The sequence below is a fragment of the Sphaeramia orbicularis genome, chromosome 8 (genome assembly GCF_902148855.1).
Source record: "Sphaeramia orbicularis chromosome 8, fSphaOr1.1, whole genome shotgun sequence".
NCBI classification, from domain to species: domain Eukaryota; kingdom Metazoa; phylum Chordata; class Actinopteri; order Kurtiformes; family Apogonidae; genus Sphaeramia; species Sphaeramia orbicularis.
Window position 1 is genome coordinate 40,627,068 of NC_043964.1, and position 26,635 is coordinate 40,653,702.

The 26,635-nt window shown below is 38.5% G+C and overlaps 1 protein-coding gene and 1 long non-coding RNA gene across 2 annotated transcripts; both read right to left on the reverse strand.

Annotated features, from left to right (window-relative positions):
• Positions 1–606: 606 nt before the first annotated feature.
• LOC115424715 (uncharacterized) lies at positions 607–8,709 on the reverse strand. The gene is made up of 3 exons (XR_003936124.1): positions 8,650–8,709; positions 712–886; positions 607–627 (listed from the first exon to the last, which is right to left on the reverse strand). It is a non-coding gene; the product is annotated as an uncharacterized LOC115424715 (long non-coding RNA).
• A 7,634-nt stretch (positions 8,710–16,343) lies between these two features.
• Positions 16,344–26,010, reverse strand: LOC115424847 (nuclear body protein SP140-like protein). The gene is made up of 13 exons (XM_030142245.1): positions 25,878–26,010; positions 24,190–24,266; positions 24,055–24,096; positions 23,903–23,939; positions 23,551–23,634; positions 23,283–23,411; positions 23,055–23,191; positions 21,817–21,885; positions 21,263–21,396; positions 18,606–18,720; positions 18,453–18,527; positions 16,558–16,701; positions 16,344–16,433 (listed from the first exon to the last, which is right to left on the reverse strand). Exons 1-13 carry the CDS (start codon positions 26,008–26,010, stop codon positions 16,344–16,346), a joined length of 1,266 nt encoding a protein of 421 aa, XP_029998105.1.
• Between the last annotated feature and the right edge of the window lie 625 nt (positions 26,011–26,635).

Below are 26,635 nucleotides of genomic sequence, written 5' to 3' on the forward strand. Positions count from 1 at the left end.
TTAACCTGTTTTAAGCTATGAAACCAAAAGCACATTGGAAATTCAAGACTTGAAGACTTTTTAAGACCCCACAGGAACCTGAGATAGGCTCCAGCACCCCCCTGACCCCCTCATGGAATAAATATGGATGAAAAGTGGACAGTGACAACTTCAAAATACGTTACATGAGTCATTTCATGTTCCTTTTCGTCCTCTGACCTTTCGCCAGTCTCTGTCTGTTGAGAAACCCCTCCTTGTCTCCACAGGTCACGGGATCTGGTTTTTGAAGATGCCCCATGTCCAGATGTTCCCCTCTCCCCTCTTAAGTGGAGACGCTGGACATTTAAAAGGCATTTAGAATTCAACCATGACACAGTCGTCTATGAATTAGTGAAGTATTACAGTAACTAAAGCATAAGTTAGAGCTGACTCACAGAAGCATAATTTCTTTGACTTTTTTTTTGAGTCGCCTGACCAGACGGACCAGCCTGCTCTTCATCATCCTCTTCACCTACACCCTCGTTTTCTTTTTCTTCTTCTTTTTACTGAGTTTCCTTTCCATTCTCCTCTCTGAAGGCTCCTTCCTTTTTTTTCTCTGTCTCTTCCTTTTCCAATTTCTCAGGTAGATTGGCTCGAACTGGAAAGACCCTGAATTGAATTCAAATCCAGTAAAATTACAAAAAATACAAGAGAGTCGAGTGGAGAATACTAGCAGTTTCTTTTGGGCCTTACCATCTAGAAGGCTGATGTGTAGCTTTTGTAGGGTGACGTATTGGTTACGGATGCTGTCCTTAAAGACGCACTTCCAGAACAGGCCAATGTGGTCTGATCGCTCTCTTTCCAACCAGTCCAGAAGGTCATACATGCCGTTCTTCATGTTAGCTTTACTCCTCATGCGACTTACTTTCTGCACACACACAAGGATTGATACTGTTGTAAATTAACTGTTCAAAAAATACAAATATGTTCATGAAAGTCTGATTGCAGCTTTTTTCATCCTGTGTCCTTGATTGACATGTTTCATCCAGTCTGAAAGGTTTGAGACTGAGCTTTTTAAACCAGACTAAGGTTGCACCAATCCAATATAGGATCGGATATCAGCCCCAATATCAACATTTTAGCTGGATCGAGGATCTGTAAAAGCAACCAATCTATAAGACCGAACTTTCCCCTTAAAGGGGTCATACTTTGCTAAACCCACTTTTATTAGTCTTTGGTACATTTATTTGTGTACCTGGACCCTAATAGTTCAAAAAGTTTGAATTTGAACCTTCCAGGTGCTGCAAAACTATCATTATTTGATATTTTATTTTGGCAAAAATTGAGTGGATTTCTACAACCCGTCAATTCCTTCTTGTTTGTTACATTTTTTAATTTTTTTTTTTTATTTTATGGGCTAGCTGGCTGACAGGGAGCTGTCTGTACCGATAAGGCAGCAGCTGACACCAACTGTACTCCCAGTCATCATTGCCCATTTTTCTAACACCTTTGCTTGTGTATCCTCTTTTATTTGGACATTTTACCAGGGAGTATCTCACACTACTTTTTTTTTTTGCTACTTGTCTTGTCCAGTGTTCTAACAGTAGAATGGTAGTCTGGTTCCTTTTGGTGCTGAACAAATTTGCTTTGCCAAGGGTAACTTCATAAAGTATATGAAGCGCCCTTTGATATTCTACTGTGTTTATTATGAGTTTTGTTGAACCACATTTCGATGCCAGACCTGACATGGGGGGTGGGGGTGGGGGGGGTAGAAGGGGAGAGAACAAGAGAGAAGAAGGTGGCGAAGACCCTCACAAGAAAGTATCAACAATACAAACAGCAACAACCATGGAGACAATTATAATGGTGACAATAACTACAACCAGAACTGAGTAAACTGGGCAGAAGAGAGAGAAAAAAACAAAACAAACAAAACTACAAACCCCCCCCCCCCCAAAAAAAAAAAAAACACAACAATGAGATACATAAGACCTATGAAATGAAGAATATAAGAAAGCATGAACAAAATGTCGTATACCACATTCGCACAAATTATACCTATAACAAATAATACCAGAAACAAATCCACACAACATCAGTTGTTCACATTCATCTGCTGTGACAGAGTGAACCAGGCAAACTGACTGAGGTGAAGAACACAGACATGCAACCGCAACCGCACTCCCTCCAAGGATCAGGGACCGACCAAGAAGGCCCCAAGGCCGGCCATCCAGCAGACACCACAGAGAGGGCGATCCAGCCCCCCCCCGAGAGGCAACAGTGTGCCCGCCCCGAAGATGGTCGAGGGAGGTCCCCACCAGAGGCCCCACAGCAGCTGAGCACAGGCCCCAGGAGGCCAGGGACGCCAGGCGATCTATAAGACCGGCGATCTATAAGACCGAACTTTCCCCTTAAAGGGTCTTACTTTGCTAAACCCACTTTTATTAGTCTTTGGTACATTTATTTGTGTATCTGGACCCTAATAGTTCAAAAAGTTTGAATTTGAACCTTCCAGGTGCTGCAAAACTATCATTATTTGATATTTTATTTTGGCAAAAATTGAGTGGATTTCTACAACCCGTTTCAATTCCTTCTGATTGTTACATTTTATAACTAGTTATGTCACGACATTTGCACATATAAGGTCAAGACTTCCAAATGACATTTCTTTGAGTACGCCATAATTGTTTGTCAGCAGCAGCGGTTGTAGTCCATACTGAAACTTATCCAAACTTTGAGCCGATTACCTAAAATGTTCAGTTGTTGGTTGAACGGGACAGAGCACCCTGTCTGTCTCCTCTGACCTCCTCTCTGCTTCTCCTCTTCTCTGACCTTTTCTCTCCTAATTTTCTCTTCTATTTACGCCCAGCGAACACATGTTATGGACTTGACTTCTTCCCTGGAGTTTCTGTGCTTTATCGCCTCACAGGTTTTCCCAGGATTGTCACAGGTTTTCCATGGACCAATTCTGGACCTGCTGTGGTCCTTCTTCTCTCCTGCCTTCATCGTCATCACTCACTTATCCATATAGTTGTGATAGTGTTTATTATATAGTTCCACAGATGGTAGAAGTTTCTATTATTTGTACTAACTGTTGTAGTAGTAGTAGTACATCCACTGTTAATACTTGTTATGTAGTAGTACTATTAACAGTCATGGTCCTTTGTTCTGGTCTCTGGTAATTATACTAACACCAGCTGATCTACTTTTGACAGTTCTGGTTCAGTTATCTGTGCATCAACTGCATCCATGTGTCTCCCCTACTTCCCCTCTCCCCCAGTCTCTCTCTCTCTCTCTGTCTCTCTCTCTTTTTCTCCTCCTTTACTCTCTCTCTTTAACCCTAACTGGTAAAGGCAGACGTCCATCCTCCAGCAGTCTGGGTCTGCTCCAGGTTTCTGCTCAGAACACTGAGTGGTGGACTAGACTGGCAGCATTTCCACATTCTGTTCAGCCACCAATATAACTCATTTAATTTCCACAAGCTTTGTATTTTGATAATTCGGAAAATGGACCAAAAGAGAAGCAACAACAAGTGGACGGACGATGAAGAAATTCAGACAGACTTTGAATCGCTGACACGAAATGAGCGAGTAAAAGCTGTCGGAGCCAAATAAGACACAAGCCTAAAGAAATATGAGAAAAGCTGAAGAAATTTGTGCAGGATTAAAAGAAACTAAAGGACCACAACGGTCGCAGTGGATCTGACTGTCGAACAAACCAATGGTATGTATATGACAGAAATATCACTGTTTAGTTGGTTCATGCTGCAATAGTATCAGAGGCACATCAGCTTTAGTCAGAAGTGAAGTCCAGTTAACCTAATACTAACTGGTCAACAGTCTGACACTAAACCTAAATCACAGAACTGGATGTATTCGTGTTGTCGCTGTTGCTGAACACTGATTTATTCTGTATGTTTGTGATTTCCACCTGAAATGGACCGGACGGACTCTCCTCTTTTCTGAACCTGTGGCTTGTTTGTGTCCTGGTCCAACATCTACTGCTGTTTACAACAGCCCAGGTCAGACAGGTCACATCATAGTAGTAGGAATCTGTCATCATGTGTTCTGTGATTCATTTTAGCATTTTATTACTTTTCCAGTAAGAAAGTGAAAAAGGGACCGGGACCATTGAGTTCCAGACTGGCTGTCCTGGACCAGCTGGACCAGACCCTGGTCCAAAAGCCTGAACCTTTCACACATGTGTTTATTTCCCTTTTAATCTCAAGGCACCTTTGTTTTGTTTCAATTTTTAATAATAAAAAAGCCTAATATTGCTGTTCATTTACAAGACATAAAAATATGAGTAGAGTATAAGTACTTTTATCTAGGGCTGCTCCGATACCGAAACCAGTATCGGATATCGGCTCCGATACTCAGTGTGTGTATTCGTACTCGTAAAGTAATCCGATACAAATGCACCGATACCACTTATGGCCGTGTGACATTCCCAGTTCAGTGCAGCAGGTACGAGGAGGGGAATAATGTGTGTGGAGTGTGAAGAGTGTGGAGATTTTTCAAAATAAGCGACGGTGATAAAAGTAACGCTGACTGACAGTAATGTTACAGACACAGACAGATACGAAAACAGCATTCTGACCGTCCTCTGCGTACATTCCATCCATTACTAGGTGCTGGCGGAGACAGAGAATACCACCGGGAGTACGAAGCGGTGCGGACTGCCGCCTGTGGAAGTGAAAACGAAACTTATCCCTCATTTCTCTTTTCTCTACCTGCTGAAGCTAAACTTTTAAACCTTACCAGTGAAAACGCTGCAACATCAGTATCACATTAGTGTTACCTCTGTCGTCTCCATGTTTGTTATTACTGACTTTCTTCTTCTTCTTCATTAAACTTTACTCTTCTTCGTGGTATTTGTCCAGTTGGTTAATTCAGAGCGGCGCCCCCTGGTGGAATTGACAAACGCTCATTCGAACACATTAAATGTCAGTAGCAGCACTTGGTTCCAGTCAGAATGATGACAACGACAATAAAGCACATTTACAAAAGAACTAAGAACTGTAATGGGATTAAGTACTCGTATCGGTACTCGTTATCGGCAAGTACTCAAATGTAAGTAAGTACTCGTACTCGGTCTGGAAAAAAGTGGTATCGGTGCATCCCTACTTTATCAGTAATATGCAGTCAATTCAATGCAAGCATTTGAGTAAATCTGTCTGACTTTAGGGTTGAACCTGGACTATATCTATAAACAATAGAAATGAAACAGAACCATCCATCACACTTAAAGTTAGACCTGATTTAGTTTAGGAAGACAAGATGAAAATACATGTTCTACCATTTTGAAATACAAATTAAGGATATGTAATGATGGTTAACTTCATTTAAAATGTTTTCCAGATGGATTAAGTGATTCAACAACCAGTAAAATGTTAAACCCAACTGTCCACTTCAGTACTGTGTTATTTTATTACACTAAAGGTTAGTTTGTGAATGGACATGAACTGGACTACAGGTTCTTTTACTGCTCCCTCATACATCATCAACCTGATTTGAATAAACTACCCTGAACTTCCGGGTGTGGTGGAAACCAGTTACCAGGAACTCTTTACCCCAAAAAGTTCCTGGAAATAAGTTCCTGGTAAAAGTTCCTGGTAATAAGTTCTGGGCCTTTTGGTGGAAAAGGGTCTATTATCATAATGTAATTGGACTTTTTTCACTGGTATTATTTTACTGGTCCGGCCCACTTGAGATCATATTGGGGTGAATGTGGCCCCTGAACTAAATGAGTTTGACACCCCTGTTCTATGGTAAAACCGAGACCTGGGTGAGTACATTCGTTCTAACATGCAGGCCGGACTGAGACTCATTTTCAGCCCTGGAGTTTCATACCTCAGACCGGCCCACTTTACATCACGATATTATTATTAAAATCATGGAATTATAACCTTATATGTTAGGTCTACACACTGTTCTGCAAAGCCTTCTAATTCAGTGTATTTTCTAAAATATTTCCAATTCAGTGCAAGTAAAGGTTGTTTCACAATGTGGATTTATTTCAACAGTGAGTGCACGTAGACATCTCCAACATTATTATTCCCAAACAACAAATAACAGAATCTATATTTTGTTCTTATAAGTGTTAACATTTTTCAAACCTTTAAAATGTTTGAAATGAAATGAAAGAATATAAAAAAAATATTAAATTAAAAAAAAAAAAAAAAAAAATAAAAAAAAAAAAAAAAGCTTGCTGCACTTTCTAATAACTATTATTTTTGTATCCTCTGCAACAAAAGATTTCCATCACAACTTACTTGCGGTTTGTCCATCGATGCTATTAAAAACTTTTGGTATAGTGATTTTAGGGGTTTGATGAGGATGATAAGAAAAAACTGTCTGTATATCCTGTGACTGAGGGCGAGCAGAGGAACCAAAGCTAACAACAGACTCCTCTTCATCTGTCTCATTTGTGCCTAGTGGTTCAGGGTTGTGCTGCTGAGCTGCTCCTCTGTCATCAGTAGACTCTGCTCTCCCTTTCACACTTCCTTCAGTTTCTCTAGACTCACCTGTATCACAATAAAAATAATATCTACAGACATTTGGACTTACTTTACTAATTAAGATATTTACATTGGCAAAATATGCAGCTTATTTAATTTTACTTTGTGCTATTGCCTTTCAGTTGTGGGCTTTGTGTATTTACTGTCTCACTTTTAATAAAAAAATAAAATAGGTCAGGACTCATTTGGGTCTAGAAAGTGGTTTTACTGGAACTAATGCTTGTTCACACAGTCTGTTCCAACAGCTCACCTTTTCCTTCCATCCTGAAAGGAACAATCCCCTCATCACTACTGCTCCTGGCTCTGCTTCTGACACTAAAGCACATTTTAAAAATGCTCAGAATTCTCAGCACAAATCTTCTATTTTCAAAGCCTTGGTGTCAGTTTCATTCATGTAGTGCTGAATCATCTAGTATCTCAGAGCACCTTTCATACTGAACAGGCCTACACCATACTCTTCATTGGAGCCTATTTATTCTAATCCTCTTCCCTCCATGAGCAGTCCTACCTGCCTACTCTGGACTTGTGGGCTCATGGCTGGTGCTGAATGTTCTTTCTGACTCTGAGGAGCTACAAGACAAAGTTTCCCAGTTCTGTGGGTCGCATCATACTTATTTAACCTTTGTCTTGTGTTAGCTTTCTGTTACCATCTCTTATGTTAACAGGTCGTTTTGACCCATGTCTTAAATCAGCTGTAAAATACACTAAAAACTATTATCTATCATCCAGTTTGTTTCTCATCTCTTGGTTACCTTGTTAGGCTTCCTTATCCATGAAAATATTGGTTTTAATATTTTTGGTATGGGCCTCTGGGCCTTTTTTTTTGTCAGTATACCCCTCCATGTGCTCTTTGCAAGTCACCAACTCTAAACTGAATTGACCTCACATGTCTGGACAGGCCTGCCGTAGCTTGTTTTGTTTTTGTGCAGGTATACTGGATAACAAGGCAAAATGAGAATCCCCAAAAATTCACATGATTGGGAGAGGAGCTGGCTGTCAGTGTGTTGGCTGACAGTGCACTTATGATTTCAGTTTTGGCTCTAATTATTGCTTTATAATCTTATTTTTTATAACTGGGTCAAAACCGACCCTAACAGCACAAAGGTCATAATTTCAACCAGAGCATTTCATAATTTGGTGAAAAAAAAAAGTTTGTATTATTTTGTTAAAATAGAGGTTCCTGACAAAGTCAAAAAGCCTTGATGAAATAAACAAATTTTATGTGGTTCATTTATGCATTTAAAACCTAAAATGGGTCAGTGGCGACCCTAACACCAGAGGAAGGTTAAACTCATGACGTTATGTTCCACACCACAATGCCACACAATTCACTGACTCGATAATTAACTAACTTGAAAGGTGGTTCATCGTCCTCATTAGTTGTTTCCAACGGAGGTCGTTTTTGTGACAAAGTTGCAGATTTTGTCACATTTGGATGCGTTTGCTTCCAGAGCTTTCCTCCTTTAATTCTTCTTCCCACAACACCCTTGCTCTTCTATTATCCATGTTTCAAACAGCAAACACAGCTGACCATCCACAGCCTACAGAGCACAGATGGTATATGCTCCACAGCTACAGTACACAGCTACTAACCGTATGCACGGACATGTTAGGCCAGGTCACGGTGCGTCTGCAAAAAAAGAAGAAAACAAACAGTTTGCTTGTAGATGGGGTGTGGCCCAGGAACAGCGGCTGCAGATTACGTGATCACTCAGTGCTATGACTGAACACCGGCCCCCCAAAAAAAATAAATAAAATATTAAATACAATTTAAAGTGAACTCCAGCCCTCGCGGCCCAAATATTATACCGGCCCACCAGGAATTGTCCCGGTCCTCCCGATTAGCCAGTCCGGGCCTGCATGTACCACTGACTGAACCACAACAAAGCTGAGTCTGATGATTCTATGTCTTTCCTACTTTTTGTAATTTCTCAACATAATGTGGTGGACTATACCATGGAAACTGTCCACTGATGTCATCTTGAAGAATTCTTCACTATCATTTCAGTTTTAATGAAACCATGTCGTTACTTTGGCTTTTACGCATGTGTGCGTAATGAAGGCGCACCTTCTCCACTTTCCCACTGGTGCGTTTTTCATTACGATGCATATTATGTGAGGAGGAGGAGGAGAGGAGGGTAGTGTACTGCGTGTCTCCTGTAGACCCCCACCTTGTATCGGTCCTCTGGGATGAGGTTGTGATCCCTCAGCTGGTTCAGGAGGATTTGCGGGTCTCCATCAGGGACATCTCTGTTTTGTGGCGGTGGAAAAAGCGCAGCAGCTCCTCATGTTCCACGGATTCCATCCCGACCCAGTGTAGGTTGTTACAGTAAAACAGACCCAGTGGCAGACTAAAACCTCTGCAAATACTGATCCACAGCACCGTTCACACTACTGCCCACAGTGGAGTACTTCAGGGGCTGCTTCCTGCTCCTGTTCTGCACCAGGGTCCTTCAGTGCAGTTGGAACCTCTGCAGACTACATGCAAAGGCCCATATGTGAGCTCTATTAGGGCAGAAAAGAAAATCAATAAAATTCAAACAGATTCGCAAAATCCCCGGAAAACTTCTCAGGTGTGTTCAGAGCTATTTTTGGTGAAGTGCTTCCTGGGATCCTCCCCTAGTGACGTTTGGAAAGTGAAACTCAAACTTCTATGTGCCAGTTGTCCATTTTTTGGTGTGATCCATCTTTTTTTTTTTTTTTTTAACCCTTTCATGCAGGAATTATGAGAACCTTAGTCGAGATTTTTTTCCCTGAGTGTTTTTATTCCTCTTTAGGCATGAAAAAAACAATGCAATTGAATTTTTGTAATAAACCTGTTTTTTTATGAAGGTAGATTTGTTTTTTATTGCTTTAACAAAAAAAAAAAAAAAAAAGTGTTTGAATGAAAAAAAAATTACAACCCAAAAATTTGCATTTGAACACTTTTTTCTTTAAAGATAATTTTTTTATTTATTTGTTTATTTTTTTTAATGGAAAGATTTTTTGGTTAAAGCAATAAAGAAACAAATCTACCTTCATAATTTTTGTGGAGTCCAAAATGTCCACTTGCTGGACACCATGTGTTTAATTTTTGAAGGAAGGAATGCAATATCAGAAAGTGATATACTGTGTAAAAACTATAAAATCAAAACATTTTTAATGCAGCTCTGATGTTTTCTCACATTTTATCATATTCCCAATTTTTATTAGCAATTGATTTACACTCAAACATGTCACTGCAGATCAGGTCTATCAAGTAAAGTAGTAAAGTAAAGTAGTGGTTTTCCCCTGTAAGTCGCTTTGGAAAAAAGCGTCTGCCAAATGCGTAAACAAACATAAAGCAAAGTTATAGTAATGGTATGAATGTCAGTGTATGGGATGGTGCACAAGTGTCCACTGTGTTGGCTGATATGGAACTAAAACAACAAAACCCATGAATATATTAGAGAACAGATGTAGAATAACTGTCCACTGTAGTGACCAGTTTGCATGAAAGGGTTAAATAGAAAGCTGGATATTTCTTTTAACTTCAAAATTGAAGATATTTTATTTGGTTTCTTTATTACTGATTTGCCTATTCGGAAATTGTTTATTCTTAATCTCATTTCCTTATTAGCTAAATTTCATGTACATACAATCAAATTTGCCAGTCAGAAACCCAGCTTTGTGGTCTTTAAATCTTATTTGAAATCCTATTTAGACACACTTAACTTTTGCACTAACCCTAAAGCTGTGAAGACTAAAGCCTTATGTGACGAATTTAAGTTGTAATTTATTTATTTTATTTTATTATTTATTTTATTATTTTTTTTTGTTGTTTTTTCTTCTTGTGTTATTTCCTTTATTTTATTTAATTTTCTTACCTATTTATGTAATTGTATTTAATTTCTTCCTGCCTCACCTGGAGCATTATGTTTTTTCTCCATGCCATGTTCTGGCCTATGTGTATACGGTATTTTGTAAATAAAGTATGAAAAAAAAAAAAAGTGTCAGTTGGTGATGGGACTTTTGGCTCTTGAAGGGAGCCATTCAATCAGGAGCCATTCAAAGACTGGCTCTTCTATGTTTTTACATTATTTGAAACACCAATGTTTTAATGACTAAATAGGCTACATGTGATGATTGACAGTACATTTTAAAGGTGTTTAATTGGCACGGCTGCAAATATGATCTTACCGTAAAAAAGAATAGTTAGTTCAAATGTGTGGCTAAATCCATGACATGAGAGGTGACATTAGGCAAATGCTGGAATTTGACAAAAAACATCACGGTACATTATGTGGACTAGTCTGTAGCCTAAAACTGAAGAAGAAAATAAAACATTTTCTTATGAAATAAAAGTTTTTTCTCCTCAAAACAAGAATAAATGTGTGTAAACATACGGAAAAAATTGCACAAACCACAACAGTGATTAATAACTGCAGTTACACTACTTAAATACCACATCAGGGGTTCTCTCACTTCTACTTTGTATATAAAGATAAGGGATTGTACAGGGTGAGTCAGAAAAAACGCTCTTTCCATTTAAAGAAATTGTACTGCTAAAACGGAAACACTGATTTTTCTTTTGACCATACAGTCATATTGATGTGGTTATTGAGCATGTCAGGTGATGTAGTCATAGATTTATTGCATTGCATAAGAGAGAGAGGTCCATTGTTATTGGGCACTGAAATACCTGCCAACACAATGTATGCCACAGTGAACAAACTTGAAATTGACAACAATTACAGGTGTCGGGGCTTTGCTTTCACACTCAGGACATAGGCCTACATGACAGTGCCCAGGGAGTTTTCAACATGGCAAGACCACAGTTTACGGATGTGCAGAGAGCTTTCATGGTGACAAAATTCTGCGAAACTGGTAGCGTCCAAGAAACCATCCGGCAGTTTCAAGACCGCTTCCCTGATGTCCGTGCCCCAGCTGCCTCATCAGTGAGGAGAAATGTGATCAAGTATCCTAACTGGTACCAGCAGAAACCTTAATAAAGAAAGGTCAGGGACGACGAACACGAATGGCGAGAAGAGCTGTGTTAGAGATGCGACAACGAGCACAGATTTGCATCAATCTGAATGGTAGCCAGGTTGAAGGTCGTGCCGGACGACTTCGTTGAGACAAAACATTTTGATGGCGAGTAAACATGCTGTAATGGTTGACAATTTCCATTTCATTCACGGTGGCATAAACTGTGTTGGCAGATATTTCGGTGCACAATAAACAATGGACATTCCCTCTGTTATGCTATGCCATAAATCAATGATTCAATCGCCAGACATGCTCAATAACCACATCAATATGACTATAATCAAAAGAAAAATAAGCATTTCCATTTCAGTGGTACAATTTCTTTAAATGAAAAGAGCGTTTTTTCTGACTCACCATGTAGAAAAACAAATAATATAAATAATGTTTTTACATCTTTTGAACATTATAAAAAGCTGTATATGTGTAACTCCGGCAACATGAACAACACTATATGTAAATACTAGACAGCTGCACAATGCACAAATATCTTCAAACGGTTGTTCTTCAAAGTTTTTCTGCTCGAACATTCTCCTCCTGCCCAATGCCCCCAGTGACACTAAACTGACAGGCAATCGGACACTCCCTCCTTAAAAAAAAAAAAAAAAAAAAAAAAAGTACGGGTCTTTACAAAGACTCGGTTCCCATCGTTCATTTCAAAGAGCCGTTCAAAAGATTCGATTCGTTCATGAACGTCACATCATAGTGTCAGTTCTGGTCAGCTGCAGCAGGGGCAAGAGTGGACCAAACATCCTCAGTTTACACTTACACTTTACAACTATATTTATTTATTTACTCTAGAGTTCCCTGCAGACGCACCCATGCACACACTGAACCACTGAACACGTGTCGACTTCTAAAGGGGTTTTTCACTACATGTACATTTAACCTTTCTTGTCTGATTTATCATCATGTATTACAGTTTTTCCCAATTGCTAAAACACAAAAGCCAATTCTCTAAACCAAATGACCAGTCCTCTAAACACATTCAATAAAAGTAGCCCCGTTTGCCAAAACCATAAACACATTTCACATGAAGACAATTCACAAAACACATCCTCCTTTTTCAAATCTAAACACATTGTCTTGCTAAAACAAAGGTTGCAAAAAACTCTGCTCAAATTCTCAAATTAAAGACTCGTGATGCAAAATACTTGCCACAGTCGGCAAAATTTGAACACAATGAACACACCTGGCTTCATTCATTAAACACAACGACTCAAAATTGAAGATACTTGTTGCAAATGATGTGATTACGCCTGTAAAAGCCAGTTCAGAGTGCACAGTTTACTGAAGGTTCAAACAAACACAGTGGACAGAGTCAGAGGAAGAGGAGCTTCAGTGAGAGGAGGAAGAGGAGCAGGCCCGGGAGGGAGAGGAGGACAAACTCACACCACCATTACAGACGAGATGTGAGCAACAGTCATTGATCATGTCATTGTCCATGGCATAACAATGACTGAAGCAGGACTAAGAGCTGGTCCAAACCTGAGTAGGTTCTCAGTGGACCACCATTATCTGTGCATTCAGAGAACACAACAGGTATTGGACTGCATTGCTGTGTTGGTCACTACAATACATTTTTACAGTATAGTGGAGTACAACTGGTTTCATCTCAGTTGTTATATTGCAGAGCATGTCCATTGATGCTTCTACTGATGTAGATGCATGTTTTTTACAGCAGAGTACATACCAGTCAGTACTGGAATGCATGTTTGTTTCTCTAGAGTTGAAAGAATGCCACATGGAGGTGGAAGGTATATGACCGCCAACCTTACACAAGAGAGAACCTTCTCAGGGCTATGGACCTGGCCTGTGCTAACGTGCCGTGGAGGCCTTCCGAGGCTGGATCCGCCACGCCAAGGTGTTTTTCCCACGTTGCCTGGCAAGGGCCAATATTGCCTGTGATGTAGATGAGGTCCTGTGGCCTGACCCAGTGCAACGACATAATGCTGCATGTGTGTGTGTGTGTGTGTGTGTGTGTGGGATAAACACTGTAAATAAAAAATATCACACCCTGAACATGTTTTCAGTGAGTATTGTTGTGTGTACTGGATCCTCTGTACTGTTTGCATAGAGTTGTGATCCAGTACAGTAGTGTACAGACTGTGTTTCTGTAGATTTCCATACTGTTCATATGAAACACACATCTATGAAGGCCCAATACTTTACAGTGATATATTCTGAGAACAGATGCTGTAAGGTTTCTAAAAATATGCTTTGGTAGTGTGGAAAAAAGAACATTCTCACACACTGAACACTGTGTTTTCAGTTGTTTTTTTGTAGTGTGTAATGATGTGTATAGTGTTTAAATTTTTGCAGGCTTTGAGCAGCTGTTTTGGAGTAAAGTTTGAATTTTGAAGAGAGAAGGTGTAGTTTTGTTTATGTAGCTTAGAAAAGTGTGCTGTGTTTAGAGTTTTGGAAAAATGGAGGAAAATTTTATGAAATGTGTTTTAGCAGTTGAGAAAAACTGTAACATACTGACAAAAATATTTAAACTAAAACAGGGTACTACATAAATCCTGGTCACAAAGAACTCATACTAACATAATCACATAATATCATAATAATAACGTAATCACATCATTTGCAACAAGTGTCTTCAATTTGAGTCGTGTTTAATGAATGAAGCCAGGTGTGTTCACTGTGTTCAAATTTTGCCGACTGTGGCAAGTATTTGCATCACGAGTCTAATTTGAGAATTTGAGCAGAGTTTTTTGCAACTTGTGTTTCAGCAAGACAAAATGTGTTTAGGTTGATGAAAAAAGGAGGACTGTTTTTGTGAATTGTGTCTTCATGTGAAATGTGTTTATGGTTTTAGCAAACGGGGGCTACTTTTATTAAATGTGTTATAGGACTGGTCATTTGGTTTAGAGAAATGGCTTTTGTGTTTTAGCAATTGGGAAAAACTGTAACAATTTTATTCCTCGGTTTATCAGTTTATCATGTACACATGTGCATTACAATTGCACAAAACATGTAGTAACAGGCAGATATTGGTAAAATTAAATGTACTTTTCTTAAGACATTTCTGTTTGTTCATTTGTTCAGGTTATTCACATTTTTTGTAAATGTATAGTTTGGTAATGTAAATATTTGATGTAATTTAATTTTTTACACCAAAAAACAAAGAAAATTTGGGTTGTCATTATTATAGGTTATTATGATAATATTTTACTGGTCTGACCCACTTAAAATGTAATTAGACTGTATGTGTCTGTACGTGGAACCTGAAATAAAAGGATTTGACACCATTGATTGTGAATATCTTCAGTGTAATTTTTGCATTTCACAAATTCATTCCGTGGGCCAGACTGGACCCTTTGGTGGGCCGGATTTGGCCCCCGGGCTGCATGTTTGACACCTGTGCTACAGGGGATGATGCTCTTTATCAACTGTGCAAAACTGGGAAGCTGAATTCAAGAGGGGTAGGAAGAATGAGGGAGGGGTGAAAAAGCAAGCACATTTTCATAAAGTGTCTGTAGTACTACTTTTCAAAGTCCTAAATTATTTATCCAATGTGGGTTTATCTGGAAGGAAACCATGCAGTTAGTATCAGGAAAGATTGAATTTAATGTATGCTAAGTTTCATTGCTGTGGAATAATTTCTTCTTAGTCAGGCTATGAACTTTTCAGCCCCCCCTCCCCCTCGTACATCATTGTCATTTTACTTCCATGCATCCATTTATTTGTACATCTTATTCATGTCTTTATGCTTATTTGTATACTTGTACTAAACCTGTGTTTGTGGAGACCTGGTATCGCCACAGCAAATCAGCTGATTCCATGTGACTTTGTCTCCTGCATCTTCTGCACTAACACCTGCACCACATCCATAAATCTGGTCTTTGCCTCTCCCTGATAGCTCCATCTTCACTATATCTTCTTCTTTCTCCTCTGCACATGTCTGAAACTAATTCCATCTGGCCTCTCTCAAAACATCCAACTGAGCTGTCCCTCTGATGTGCTCGTTCCTAATCCTGTCCATCCTTGTCAGTCCCAAAGAAGATATCGTGTTCAGCTCTGCCTTCTGTTTTCATCAGTGCAGTCGTCTCTGAACTGTACAAACATCATACTGCAAAACATTTTTGCCTTTTAAAAAACCTTATGAATGAAATCTACCAACTAAAACACTTTATTTTAAGACACTTTTCCACAATCAATACATAAGAGAAAAGTGAGATAACAGAGCAGAAGTAACTCTTGCTATGAATACTGTGCTAATTCAGAAGACCTGCTGAATATTACGTGCAATGTAAATGCTCATACATAACATTCATTCTGCTGCTCAAGTGAGTTTCCATAGGATTCAACCATCACAAAATGGCACATCCAGTTCATTAACAATGGTACCAATACATTTCGAAATACATTTTTTAAAAAAAGTACAAACAATGCTAGAAGTGTGACTTAGGAGATAAAGTTCACTGTCTCTTCTTTGTTATTTTACATTAGATAGAAAAGAAACATGTCATAAAAATAGGACCGATGGCCCTGTAGCTTACCGACACTTCCTATCTCTTATAATGGGGAAATTTTCAAAGTCGCATCCAATCCAGAATCAGAGCCGGATCCAAATAATTTCACTAACTTTTGTTGACATCATAAAGAAGCTGTGTACCAAGTTTGAAGTCAGTTGGAACTGTAGTTTCAGAGAAGAAGACGATTGAAAGTTTTGTAACGGACGACAGACGACGACAACAGATGCTGCCGCCGCCGCCAGAGGCCCATGACGACAATAGCTTACAGCCTATCGGCCGGTAAGCTAAGAACTCAACCATAAAGCTGTGAAGGTAGTTCCCACTAGATTTTCAATAATTTCCTATCATCTTCCAAGTCTGAAAACTGAAGTCTCTATGAGTCAGCGGTCTCTTGGATCTTGAAACATTCTCAAATTCTCTGTCAAAAACTCCTTCACGGTGACACCCATGGCAGTGAATTCAGGATTATCCTGCAAAAGAAGACAACAGTCCTAGTCACTAGTCACACATAAATGAGATCTCCTAAAACTCAGACATTTCACTCATGATAAACTGCTCAGTTTGACGTGTACAAATTGAATAAGATGGTCTTACTCGGTTGTATGAAGCACAGTTGGTGAAAATGAGGTGGACATCAGACACAAAGTCTCCAACAGTTTGGTACTGTTTCTCCTGGAGTTTTTCTGCTACACGACCAAACCACATGGGAGTCGTGACCACAGTGGTGTAGTCACTCAGCTGTGTGTGATGAGAAGAAACGACTGACATGCTCAACACCTGTGCACTGAAATGATTTTTAACAAATGTGTGTACTATTGCATAAGTTTAGCCCATGAAGACCCAGAGGTACTTTTGTGGCACTTCCCAAATGTTTTTTTTTCTCTATATTTAACCTTTCTTAAGTGATTTATCACCATTTATTGCCCCGCCCCTGAAGGGGAGGCAAGGGGTATTGTTTTTGGTTCAGTTTGTTTGTTTCTTTGCTTGTTTGTTAACACTACAGCAGCAAAACTATTGGTTGCATTCATACCAAACTGGGTTTGTAGATTGCCAGTGACCCAGTATACATGTGATTACATTTTGGGAAAAGTAGGTCAAAGTTCAATTTTTTTAATGAATTTTTAAAATCTTTTTCTTTTCCATTTACTTATAATGGGTGGAATTTCAAATGTCTGTAGCAGCAAAACTATTAGCTGAATTCAAACCAATTTGGGTTTATAGATTGCCAGTGACTCAGAATAGATGTGATTATATTTTGGGAAGAGTAGGTCAAAGTTCAAATTATTTATTTATTTATTTTAATCTTTTTTTCCTATTTATTATAATAGGCAAAATTTCAAATGTCTATGAAAACATCAATTTTGTTTCAATTCACTTCAAACTTGGCACATACTTAGAGGCAATTGATATGCTGACATCAGTGCACGCATAGACATGATAACAACTGGATCGATGCCAAAATAAGCTACAATACTTGCAGGGGACTGGATTTGTTGTGCCTGGCACCACTTATTATAATATTATCCTCTGTATTTTGCATTTTGTTTTTTTTCAGTGAACATCAAGTATTTTCTGATATTTAATTTACTGACCTTGTAGATGTTCATAAAAGCTCAGTTTAAGGTTGAGGGATATATCTCAAAAACAAAGAACACGGAAGAAAAAACTTTTCAGTAAAGATATCAATAACAGAATGTAAAAACAAGTGTCTCCAACCACTGTCATTTTCAAACTCTATGGATTTTATTGGTGAATCAGTGTTGTAGAAGATGACGGTGTTTCTATGTTCACTACTTAGCCTCTGACCTAGCCTGGCCAGCCATCCAGTTTTCTCAGTGTATTCAATACTGAGAAAACAGTCTGGAATTGGGCCGGTCGCTGTGAAATCTGCACGATCTATTCTATCCTGAACCAATCACAAGTCTGGGGGGCGGGAGTTTCACAATGCATCATATGAACTGACTTCTTTTTGTCATGAGACAAAGTCAGTTCCAAGTCTGCAAATCTCTTTACAACTGTTGGTGGTTGTTTACTTGATTCAAAAATAAGGATGGAATTACAGATTACATCCTGTATTCTTAAATTTCTCTGACAAAAGTGTCACGTCCGCCTTATCTGTGATTGGTTTACTCGGCGCCTGTTAGTCCCGCCTTCATATTTGGATTGAAGCCCTGCGATTCCAGGTGGATTTCTCATTGAGAAAGATGGATAGCTGGCTAGGCTACCTCTGAACGTCCAAATGGGTCAGTTCTGATGACCATGAAAAGATGACAAACTGCAATTTACACCAATTATTTACATGCATTGATAGAATTAGTGGATCAACAGGAATTAAATATTTATATCAGTAGAGGCTTTTGGCCAAAGGTGGATGTTTGGGTCTTATGGGTTAAAGCTACTATAACCAAATATGTGTTTTATTTGCAGCAGTAAACTGAATTCTAGTTCCTATTTTATCATGTGACTGAGAGCTGCAGAGGGATACTCACATAAAGGGTTGGGTTTGTTGCAAATATCTGTTGCTGATCAGTATTGTAGAGATACAGGAGAAGATACTGGCATTGCTGTTGAAGTCAGAAAACAGGCATGAAGGACAGCAGCTCAGATATAAACAGACAGAAGGACTGACACACTGAACTCACCAGCATGTGTTCTGATATATTACAGGACAAAGCAGCTGCTGTAGTTTCCACAGAGGAGAAGAGCTCTTTAGTGTTTGTGAAAACACAAAATGTGCACATCCAAGGTCTATCATCCCTGCACACAAGAAGATCAGTGATTCCCATTCAGTAATAGACTAATTTGGTCCAACACTGTCTTGTAACAAACCAAAAATATTACAATGACAGGACTTATTCTTAACAATTTAGAGCAAAGCCTCACCCTGTTTATCATTTACTCACATTCTAACTGTACTAACACAGGGATGCATTTTCAGAAAAGCACTTATGGTGTTAGAACTTAATAAATCCAACAAAAAAATTAAGTAACATATTTTATGATACACCTGTTATATGATAGAGATAAAGAAAACATAGACAATGTAAAAAAAACAAACAAAAAAAAACATGCGGAGTACTCGCAGAGTTATAATATACAAAGCTGCATGCAGTGTTGCATTCAGGTACACCTTGTAAGAATATGATTAACTCTATAGAATCACTTCAGCTGACTTAAATACACTCCTTACAATGACCAATGAGGCAACACACACTGTAAAATACCCTACATGTTATAAAATACAGTCATTAACCCATAAAGACCCAAACATCCATCGCAAACCAAAGGCATCTACTGATCTAAAATGTTTAATACCTGTTGAACCACTGATCCAGTGGTTCTCAAACTTTTACAGTGGAGTACCCCCTGAAATATGTATTTTAGCCAAGTACCCCCAAGTCTCACTTCAGCATGTTTGATTGAAGTAAATTAGGCTAAATTTGTTCCTGTGCCAAAGGTATCTGTTTTATTTCAAAACTTTGTTATCAAACAACACATATTTAACTGTAATATAAAAAAATACATTTTAAAATAAATTTTGTCTGCAAAATATAAACTGAAAAGTGCCCTTTCATTGAGAAGAAAAGTAAATAAATTGGTCATTAATTAATAAATGAACCTTCCATCAACAAAAATAATACTTAGCTACTCAAATAAACTCATTTTTATTAATATAAAATAGAAATGTTTAAAATGTTACCAAAGCTTAAACAAGATGATTGACAAAACTATTATATGAATGTATTTATGTGTGTTGTTTTCATTAATTGTCATTATTTATTTTGGAATCAGTACATGATCACTTATGTAATGTATTTTTCCAAAAAAATTTCAAGTACCCCAGGGCTTCTTCCAAGTACCCTGGGGTATGCGTACCCCACTTTGGGAACCCCTGTAGTAATCCTATCAATAAATGTGAATAATTGGTGTAAGTACAGTGTGTCATCTTTTCATGGTCATCAGATATGACCCATTTGGACATTCAGAGGCTCTGTAGTAGGGATGTAAATTATCGATTATGTAAGTAATGATCAACTGATAAGTGGCGATTTTCCTGAGAACCTGAATTTCTTTTCAATACGGTCTAGAAGAATAAGAGCTAAATACTGTTTATACACATCATGATAAAAACATGTCATATTCCTTAATGATTGATTTATTGAACCATGGATACAGTCAGTGTTTCCTGTAGAATTCATGTTGGTGTGTAATGGGGGGTTGCATGCACATGCGTTTCGTCGGGGGGGGGGGGTACTCACACACGCGCAGTACGGCCGGGGGATGCGTGTGTGTTGGTTGGTAACCGCGCATGTGCCTGCATCACTTTCCATCCAACTTCTAATACTATGGGGGTACGGGGCAGCCCGTGCCCCCGCAAAAATGAAAGTGAAACTTTTCGCTCATTTATCTTTTTCTCCTGAAGCTTCGCAAATGCTCGACATACCTGTTGCCGAATCAGGAGCCTGGAGGATGTTTTCAACTTCTGTCTTACTACCGTGGACTAGACCAGCCTCCAGGGAAAACGTTTGATACTGACCCACATTTGTGCGTGTATTACTCGGGGGTGCACTGCTCCCACAAACAGACGGGCTGGTCTGTGTTTGTCTCCACCTTGTCCATAAAGACATTCTAACTCATCAACACCATGATCCGGTTTGATGACCGGCTATCCCAGCCGCGGCGCCGCAGCGCGGACACACCATCAGCCTTCGAACAGGTGTGGACGGGCGGAACAAGGGCAATTAAGCGACAATTAATAATTTAATTGAGCAAATTCTTATCGACAATTAATCATTAGTCGCTTAATTGTTACATCCCTACTCCGTAGTGAACGTGGAGGAAACACTGTCATTCTCTACAGCATTGATTGACCTGTAAAACCACAGAGCTGGATCAATGACAGTGGATGGAGACACTTGGTTTACGTTCACTTAATGATATCTTTACTGAAAAAGTCACATTTTCTTTAGTTTTCTCTATTTTTGTTTAATAACCCTTACTGTATTCTTAGCAATTTGAACAATCTACATAATCGGTAAATTAAATATTAGAAAACACCTGATTTTCACTGAAAAATGCAAAATACAGAGGATAATATTTCTAATAAATGGTGATAAATCACTTAAGAAGGTTAATAGAGAGAAAAATTCATTAGGGGACTGTCATAAAAGTACCAGTGGGTCTTTATGGGCTAAATAAAATATTAATGGTACAGATCAGTCGATGTCTGAGGGAAACCACAAGTTAATACATATAAAACAGTACCTATGAATAAAGAAAAGTATTAATTGGTGCTTACTCTAAAATGGCGTCCTCCACATGAGGCAGGTGACACGTCTGGTGAAAGGAGCGAGGGCAGTAATCACACTGCACCAGCTCTGCTTCTTCTTCACTTCTACAGATCCAACACTCATCATCGTTTTTCTGGTTATCCTGCAAAAACGTACAAGCATTTTGACTCTTATTAATTTCCGTTATAATTTTCATTTTATTTGAGGTCTTTTACTCACAGTAATGTGCAGTAATGTGTGTATTCCACTCAGTTTTGACATCTGGTTGCTACATCTCCTACCTCCTGACCTCATATTACTACAATAATGAAAATTACTGTGATACATTTAACTTGAAGTACTTTTCTTGTACTTCAGTGTAATACTTAGCTGTTCAGATTTCAGCTAAACATTTGTACTCTTACAATATTGATAAATGTATGCATGCTCCTGTTGTTGAAAAATTTGTACCAATAATTTTGTTCAGTCCAAATAAATCTTCATACCATTCAATTACCATTTTTTTTTGCATACTGTTTGACAGTGTAGTTTACTATTTCACGTTAAAGACCAACACACTTACCAGGTCTTCAGAATCTGGTGCACACAGTCTGCAGGTGCACAACAGGGAATGACATGACAAGATGTTCTTCTGAAATAAACACATTTACAGAGTCTTTCTATTAGTTTTAAAGCTGCCGTCACAAATCCGGTTTCTCTCTCATGGACATCCTTTGCATTTGACCTAACTTGTGTCTTTATGTGTTTTTTTTCTGTCTCCATCTGAGCCCTTCTATGTCCTCTGATGATCCCCTGATGATCTTAACAGGGTTATGTTGAGTCAGGCTTAGTAGAAAACATGCATGACAAAATGGGAGTGTGACAGTCAGAAGAAAAACTACTACTAATAAAACATTACATTAAAACTCATCTCTATGACTCTAAGTATTCCACTACAAGTACCTCAGATTGATGGAATTTAATAATTCCACAAAAAAAGGCACAAAAAACGTTTCCCTCCATGCGTTGTAGGTTATTTTGGCATCGATCCAGCTGATGTTATCATGTATATGCGTGTGCTGATGTCAGCATTATCAATTGCCTCTATATATTTGGCAAGTCTGAAGTAAATTGAAACAAAATTGATTTTTATAGGCATTTGAAATTTCAACATTATAAGTAAATGGGAGAAAAAAAAAGATTTAAAACAATTCATAAAAAATTTAAACTTTGACCTACTGTTCCCAAATGTAATCAGATCTACTGTGGGTCACTGGCAATCTATAAACCAATTTGGAATGAATTCAACCAATAGTTTTTGCTGCTAGAGTGTTAACAAACAAAGAAACAAACTAGAAAAGCACTCTGAGAGCCAAGACCTCCACCAGGGCAGATCAGTCTCCCCCCCGATCATCATGAAAATTTTATCATTTGTTCCTTGTGCCAAGTATCAACATTTCCTGAAAATTTCACCCAAATCCGTCCGTAACTTTTTGACTTATCTTGCTAACAAACAAACACACAAACAAACAAACAAGCCCAGATGAAAACATAACCTCCTTGGTGGAGGTAACAAACAAACAAACAAACCGAAAGAAAAGCAATACCCTTGCCTCCCTTTGAGGGGGCGGAGTAATAATAATAATACTATAATAATAATAATAATGTGGGTGAGCTAAAGCTAAACGCTATCTTACTTCATCAAGCACTGCATTTCTCCATATGTGTGAAACTTATTTACTATTTCACTATTTTTCTGTCAAGCCATTTCATCACAACCTAGTCAGTACACACATATAACACCACCCAGACCATAGTTACCTCTATGAGATCACTAAGTGGTTTTCCTTCCCATGTGATGTCTTTCTTCCAGGACACATCCGTCTCACAAACCTCCTTCACAAAGTCCACTGGGGTCATCCAGCTCTTCTCAGTGCGAATACACTTCCCCAAGATCCCTGGTGGTGAAGAAAGGTTTAGAAAACATGCATCTCCACAACTTCAGTGAATGCAGCTACTTTGTTACATGAAGTAGTGGCAGAAAGTTACCGGACGCAAAACGCTTTTTGTGTAACATTGCAGCTACATCTCCACATGTGACTTTGAACACTGTCTTGTGAACGTCTTCCCTGTCGTCTGACTGTTCCTCAGTCTGTTCTCCAGCGTCGTCTTCTTCCTCTGGAATCGACAGAAGGAAGTCATGTTTCTCTACATCAAACTGATGAGGATTTGAGTCAATGACCTCTGCTACCGTAGCTTCTATTGTTATTGGTAAAAACAAGTTTCAGTCTTAAATTCTACTTTATATAAGCAGCACCTGTGGTGTTTGTGGAACTCTGTCTGTCACTTGATGAATCCTGCTCTTCCTCATCAAAGTCATCATCACCCTCACCTGCAGACACTACAAAACATTAACTATAGCAACACTTTCTTTTACAGTTATATCATATAATTTCATACATTCCAACATATGATGCACATTCTTCCTATGAGAAATTCTAATGTTTCATCACTGTATTTGATGTAACAGAGGTTCTTCTAATAGTCACAAGGAATTCCTTGTTCACATATTAGCTATAAAATATATTTTACTCATATTTCTGGGCTTTCATAAGAAACAGTATTTGCAGAATTGTTGAAGATCTTTAGCCTTGTCTGAAATGAACAACCTGTGAGGACCCGATCAGAGAAGAGTGACTTCTTTGCCTGGCAGGAAGAAAAAATGATACAACTCTTTAGTAATTTGAAATAATCATATTTAGTAAAAGGGAAGATATATTGAGACAGAATTTAATCATTTTGACCAAAATTTTGTGTTTACCTTTGTACTCCGTTTATAGCTCTTTACTTTCAGGTGCCCTTCCTGCAGGAAGAAACAGACAGAATGTAATTAAAGAAACCTTTGTGAAGTTATGTTGTGAATCAAGCTGTGTCACCTATTAAAATGTAAGATGACCTGTATAAGTTTTCCCAGCGTAGTTCCCTCACAGCGGATACTCTGCTTCCAGTTTCTACAGCTTGCTTCCCTGCAAACTTCTCAAATCACCAGGAGTGTACCACTGTCTTCCACTGCAATGCACTCCTCCCCTGAAACATGCAGACAAATGGGAAAGTACTTATTTTAGCCATGATATCTTGTGTTTTTCTCTTTATTTTCCTTTCTTTTTATCACAGTGACAACACCCTGCCTTCGCCCAGTTGTAGCTTAGATAGCAGGGTTCCTACAGGTTTCTACAAGTTAAATTTATGACTTTTTAAGACCTTTTTAAGACTACTTAGAACAGAATTCACAGTGTATTTCACACCCATACTGGCAAAAATTTGTGACTCCTAGAATTTGGAAAATGTATTGATTTACTCCAATGACTTGATTCCTACCGTTCCCAGTCATTTCTCACTGGGGGCTGTAAAGAGCGATAACTGGTTTCTAATTTCAATATTAATTGTCAGGTTGGAACAGGTGGAACTGAGTAGACTAAAGTTACTTTCTTTGCAGCTTGGACACATTTACCCGACACATTTAAACACAATACTGCCAACAGGTTTATGGCAACATATGAAGAAAATTTTGTGTCTTTATTGTGCAAGTAAAAGGGAAAAAAAAAGCAAACAAAAAATATAATTTTGAAACAAAAAATCAAGATTTCAAAATAAAAATGAAGGTTTCAAAATGTTTAAGCTTAACAAAATCAATTGTGTTCTCATTTTCTTTCATTTCAAATCTGAAAACTTCTGCTTGCAGGTAAAAATGTTTTGTCATTTTAAAAGTTTTGTTTGCAAGTCCAAAGGTTCTTGTACTTCTAAATCTTTTGCAAATAAAACATTTTTGCTTTCAAGTTCAAGTGGTACTTTCTGCCTGCCTGGTCCTCCTACCCACTTGAACATGGTAAGCAAATAAACTTGACCTGTTAAAGACTTTTTAAGCTATTAAATGCACATGTGGAATTCAAGACTTTGAAGACTTTTTAAGACCCCACAGGAACCCTGAGGTAGGCTCCAGCACCCCCCCTGACCCCCCTCATGGAATAAATATGGATGAAAAAGTGGACAGTAACAACTTCAAAATACGTTACATCAGACATTTCATGTTCCTTTTCGTCCTCTGACCTTTCGCCAGTCTCTGTCTGTTGAGAAACCCCTCCTTGTCTCCACAGGTCACGGGATCTGGTTTTTGAAGATGCCCCATGTCCAGATGTTCCCCTTCTCTCCCCTCTTAAGTGGAGACGCTGGACATTTAAAGGCATTTAGAATTCAACCATGACACAGTCGTCTATGAATTAGTGAAGTATTACAGTAACTAAAGCATAAGTTAGAGCTGACTCACAGAAGCATAATTTCTTTGACTTTTTCTTTTGAGCTGGAGCCGCCTCTGACCAGACGGACCAGCCTGCTCTTCATCATCATCCTCTTCACCTACACTCCTCGTTTTCTTTTTCTTCTTCTTTTTTACTGAGTTTCCTTCTCCATTCTCCTCTTCTGAAGGCTCCTTCCTTTTTTTTCCTCTGTCTCTTCCTTTTCCAATTTCTCAGGTAGTTTTGGCTCGAACTGAAAGACCCTGAAATTGAATTCAAATCCAGCAAAATTACAAAAAATACAAGAGAAGTCGAGTGGAGAATACTAGCACAGTTTCTTTTGGGGCCTTACCATCTAGAAGGCTGTTGCGTAGCTTTTGTAGGGTGACGTATTGGTTAAGGATGCTTTCCTCAAAGACGCACCTCCAGAACAGGTCAATGTGGTCTGATCGCTCTCTTTCCAACCAGTCCAGAAGGTCATACATGCCGTTTCTTCACGTTAACTTTTACTCTTCATGCGACCTTACTTTCTGCACACACACAAGGATTGAAATATTGTTGTAAATAACTGTTCAAAAAATACACAAATACATTCATGAAATGGCTGATTGCAGCTTTTTTCATCCTATGTCCTTGATTGACATGTTTCATCCAGTCTGAAAGGTTGAGACTGAGCTTTTTAACCAGACTAAGGTTGCACCAATCCAATATCAGGATCGGATATCAGCCCCCAATATCAACATTTTAGCTGGATCGAGGATCTGTAAAAGGCAACCAATCTATAAGACCGAGCTTTCCCCTTAAAGGGGTCATACTTTGCTAAACCCACTTTATTAGTCTTTGGTACATTTATTTGTGTCCCTGCGACCCTAATAGTTCAAAAAGTTTGAATTTGAACCTTCCAGGTGCTGCAAAACTATCATTATTTAATATTTATTTTTGGTAAAATATTTTGAGTGGATTCTACAACCCGTTTTAAATTTCCTTCTTGATTTGTTACATTTTATAACTAGTTATGTTATGACATTGCACATAAAAGGTCAAGACTTCCAACTGACATTTCTTTGAGTACGCCATAATTGTTTGTCAGCAGCCAGCGGTTGTAGTCCA

Excerpts from the sequence above, each read along its gene's own strand:
- LOC115424847 (XM_030142245.1), bottom strand. The coding sequence starts at position 26,010 with ATGTATGACCTTCTGGACTGGTTGGAAAGAGAGCGATCAGACCACATT. Across the intron at positions 24,267-25,877 it reads ACGCAACAGCCTTCTAGATG|TTTGCAGGGAAGCAAGCTGT; the intron begins GTAAGGCCCCAA and ends TGATTTGAGAAG. Across the intron at positions 23,412-23,550 it reads GAGTTCCACAAACACCACAG|AGGAAGAAGACGACGCTGGA; the intron begins GTGCTGCTTATA and ends TGTCGATTCCAG.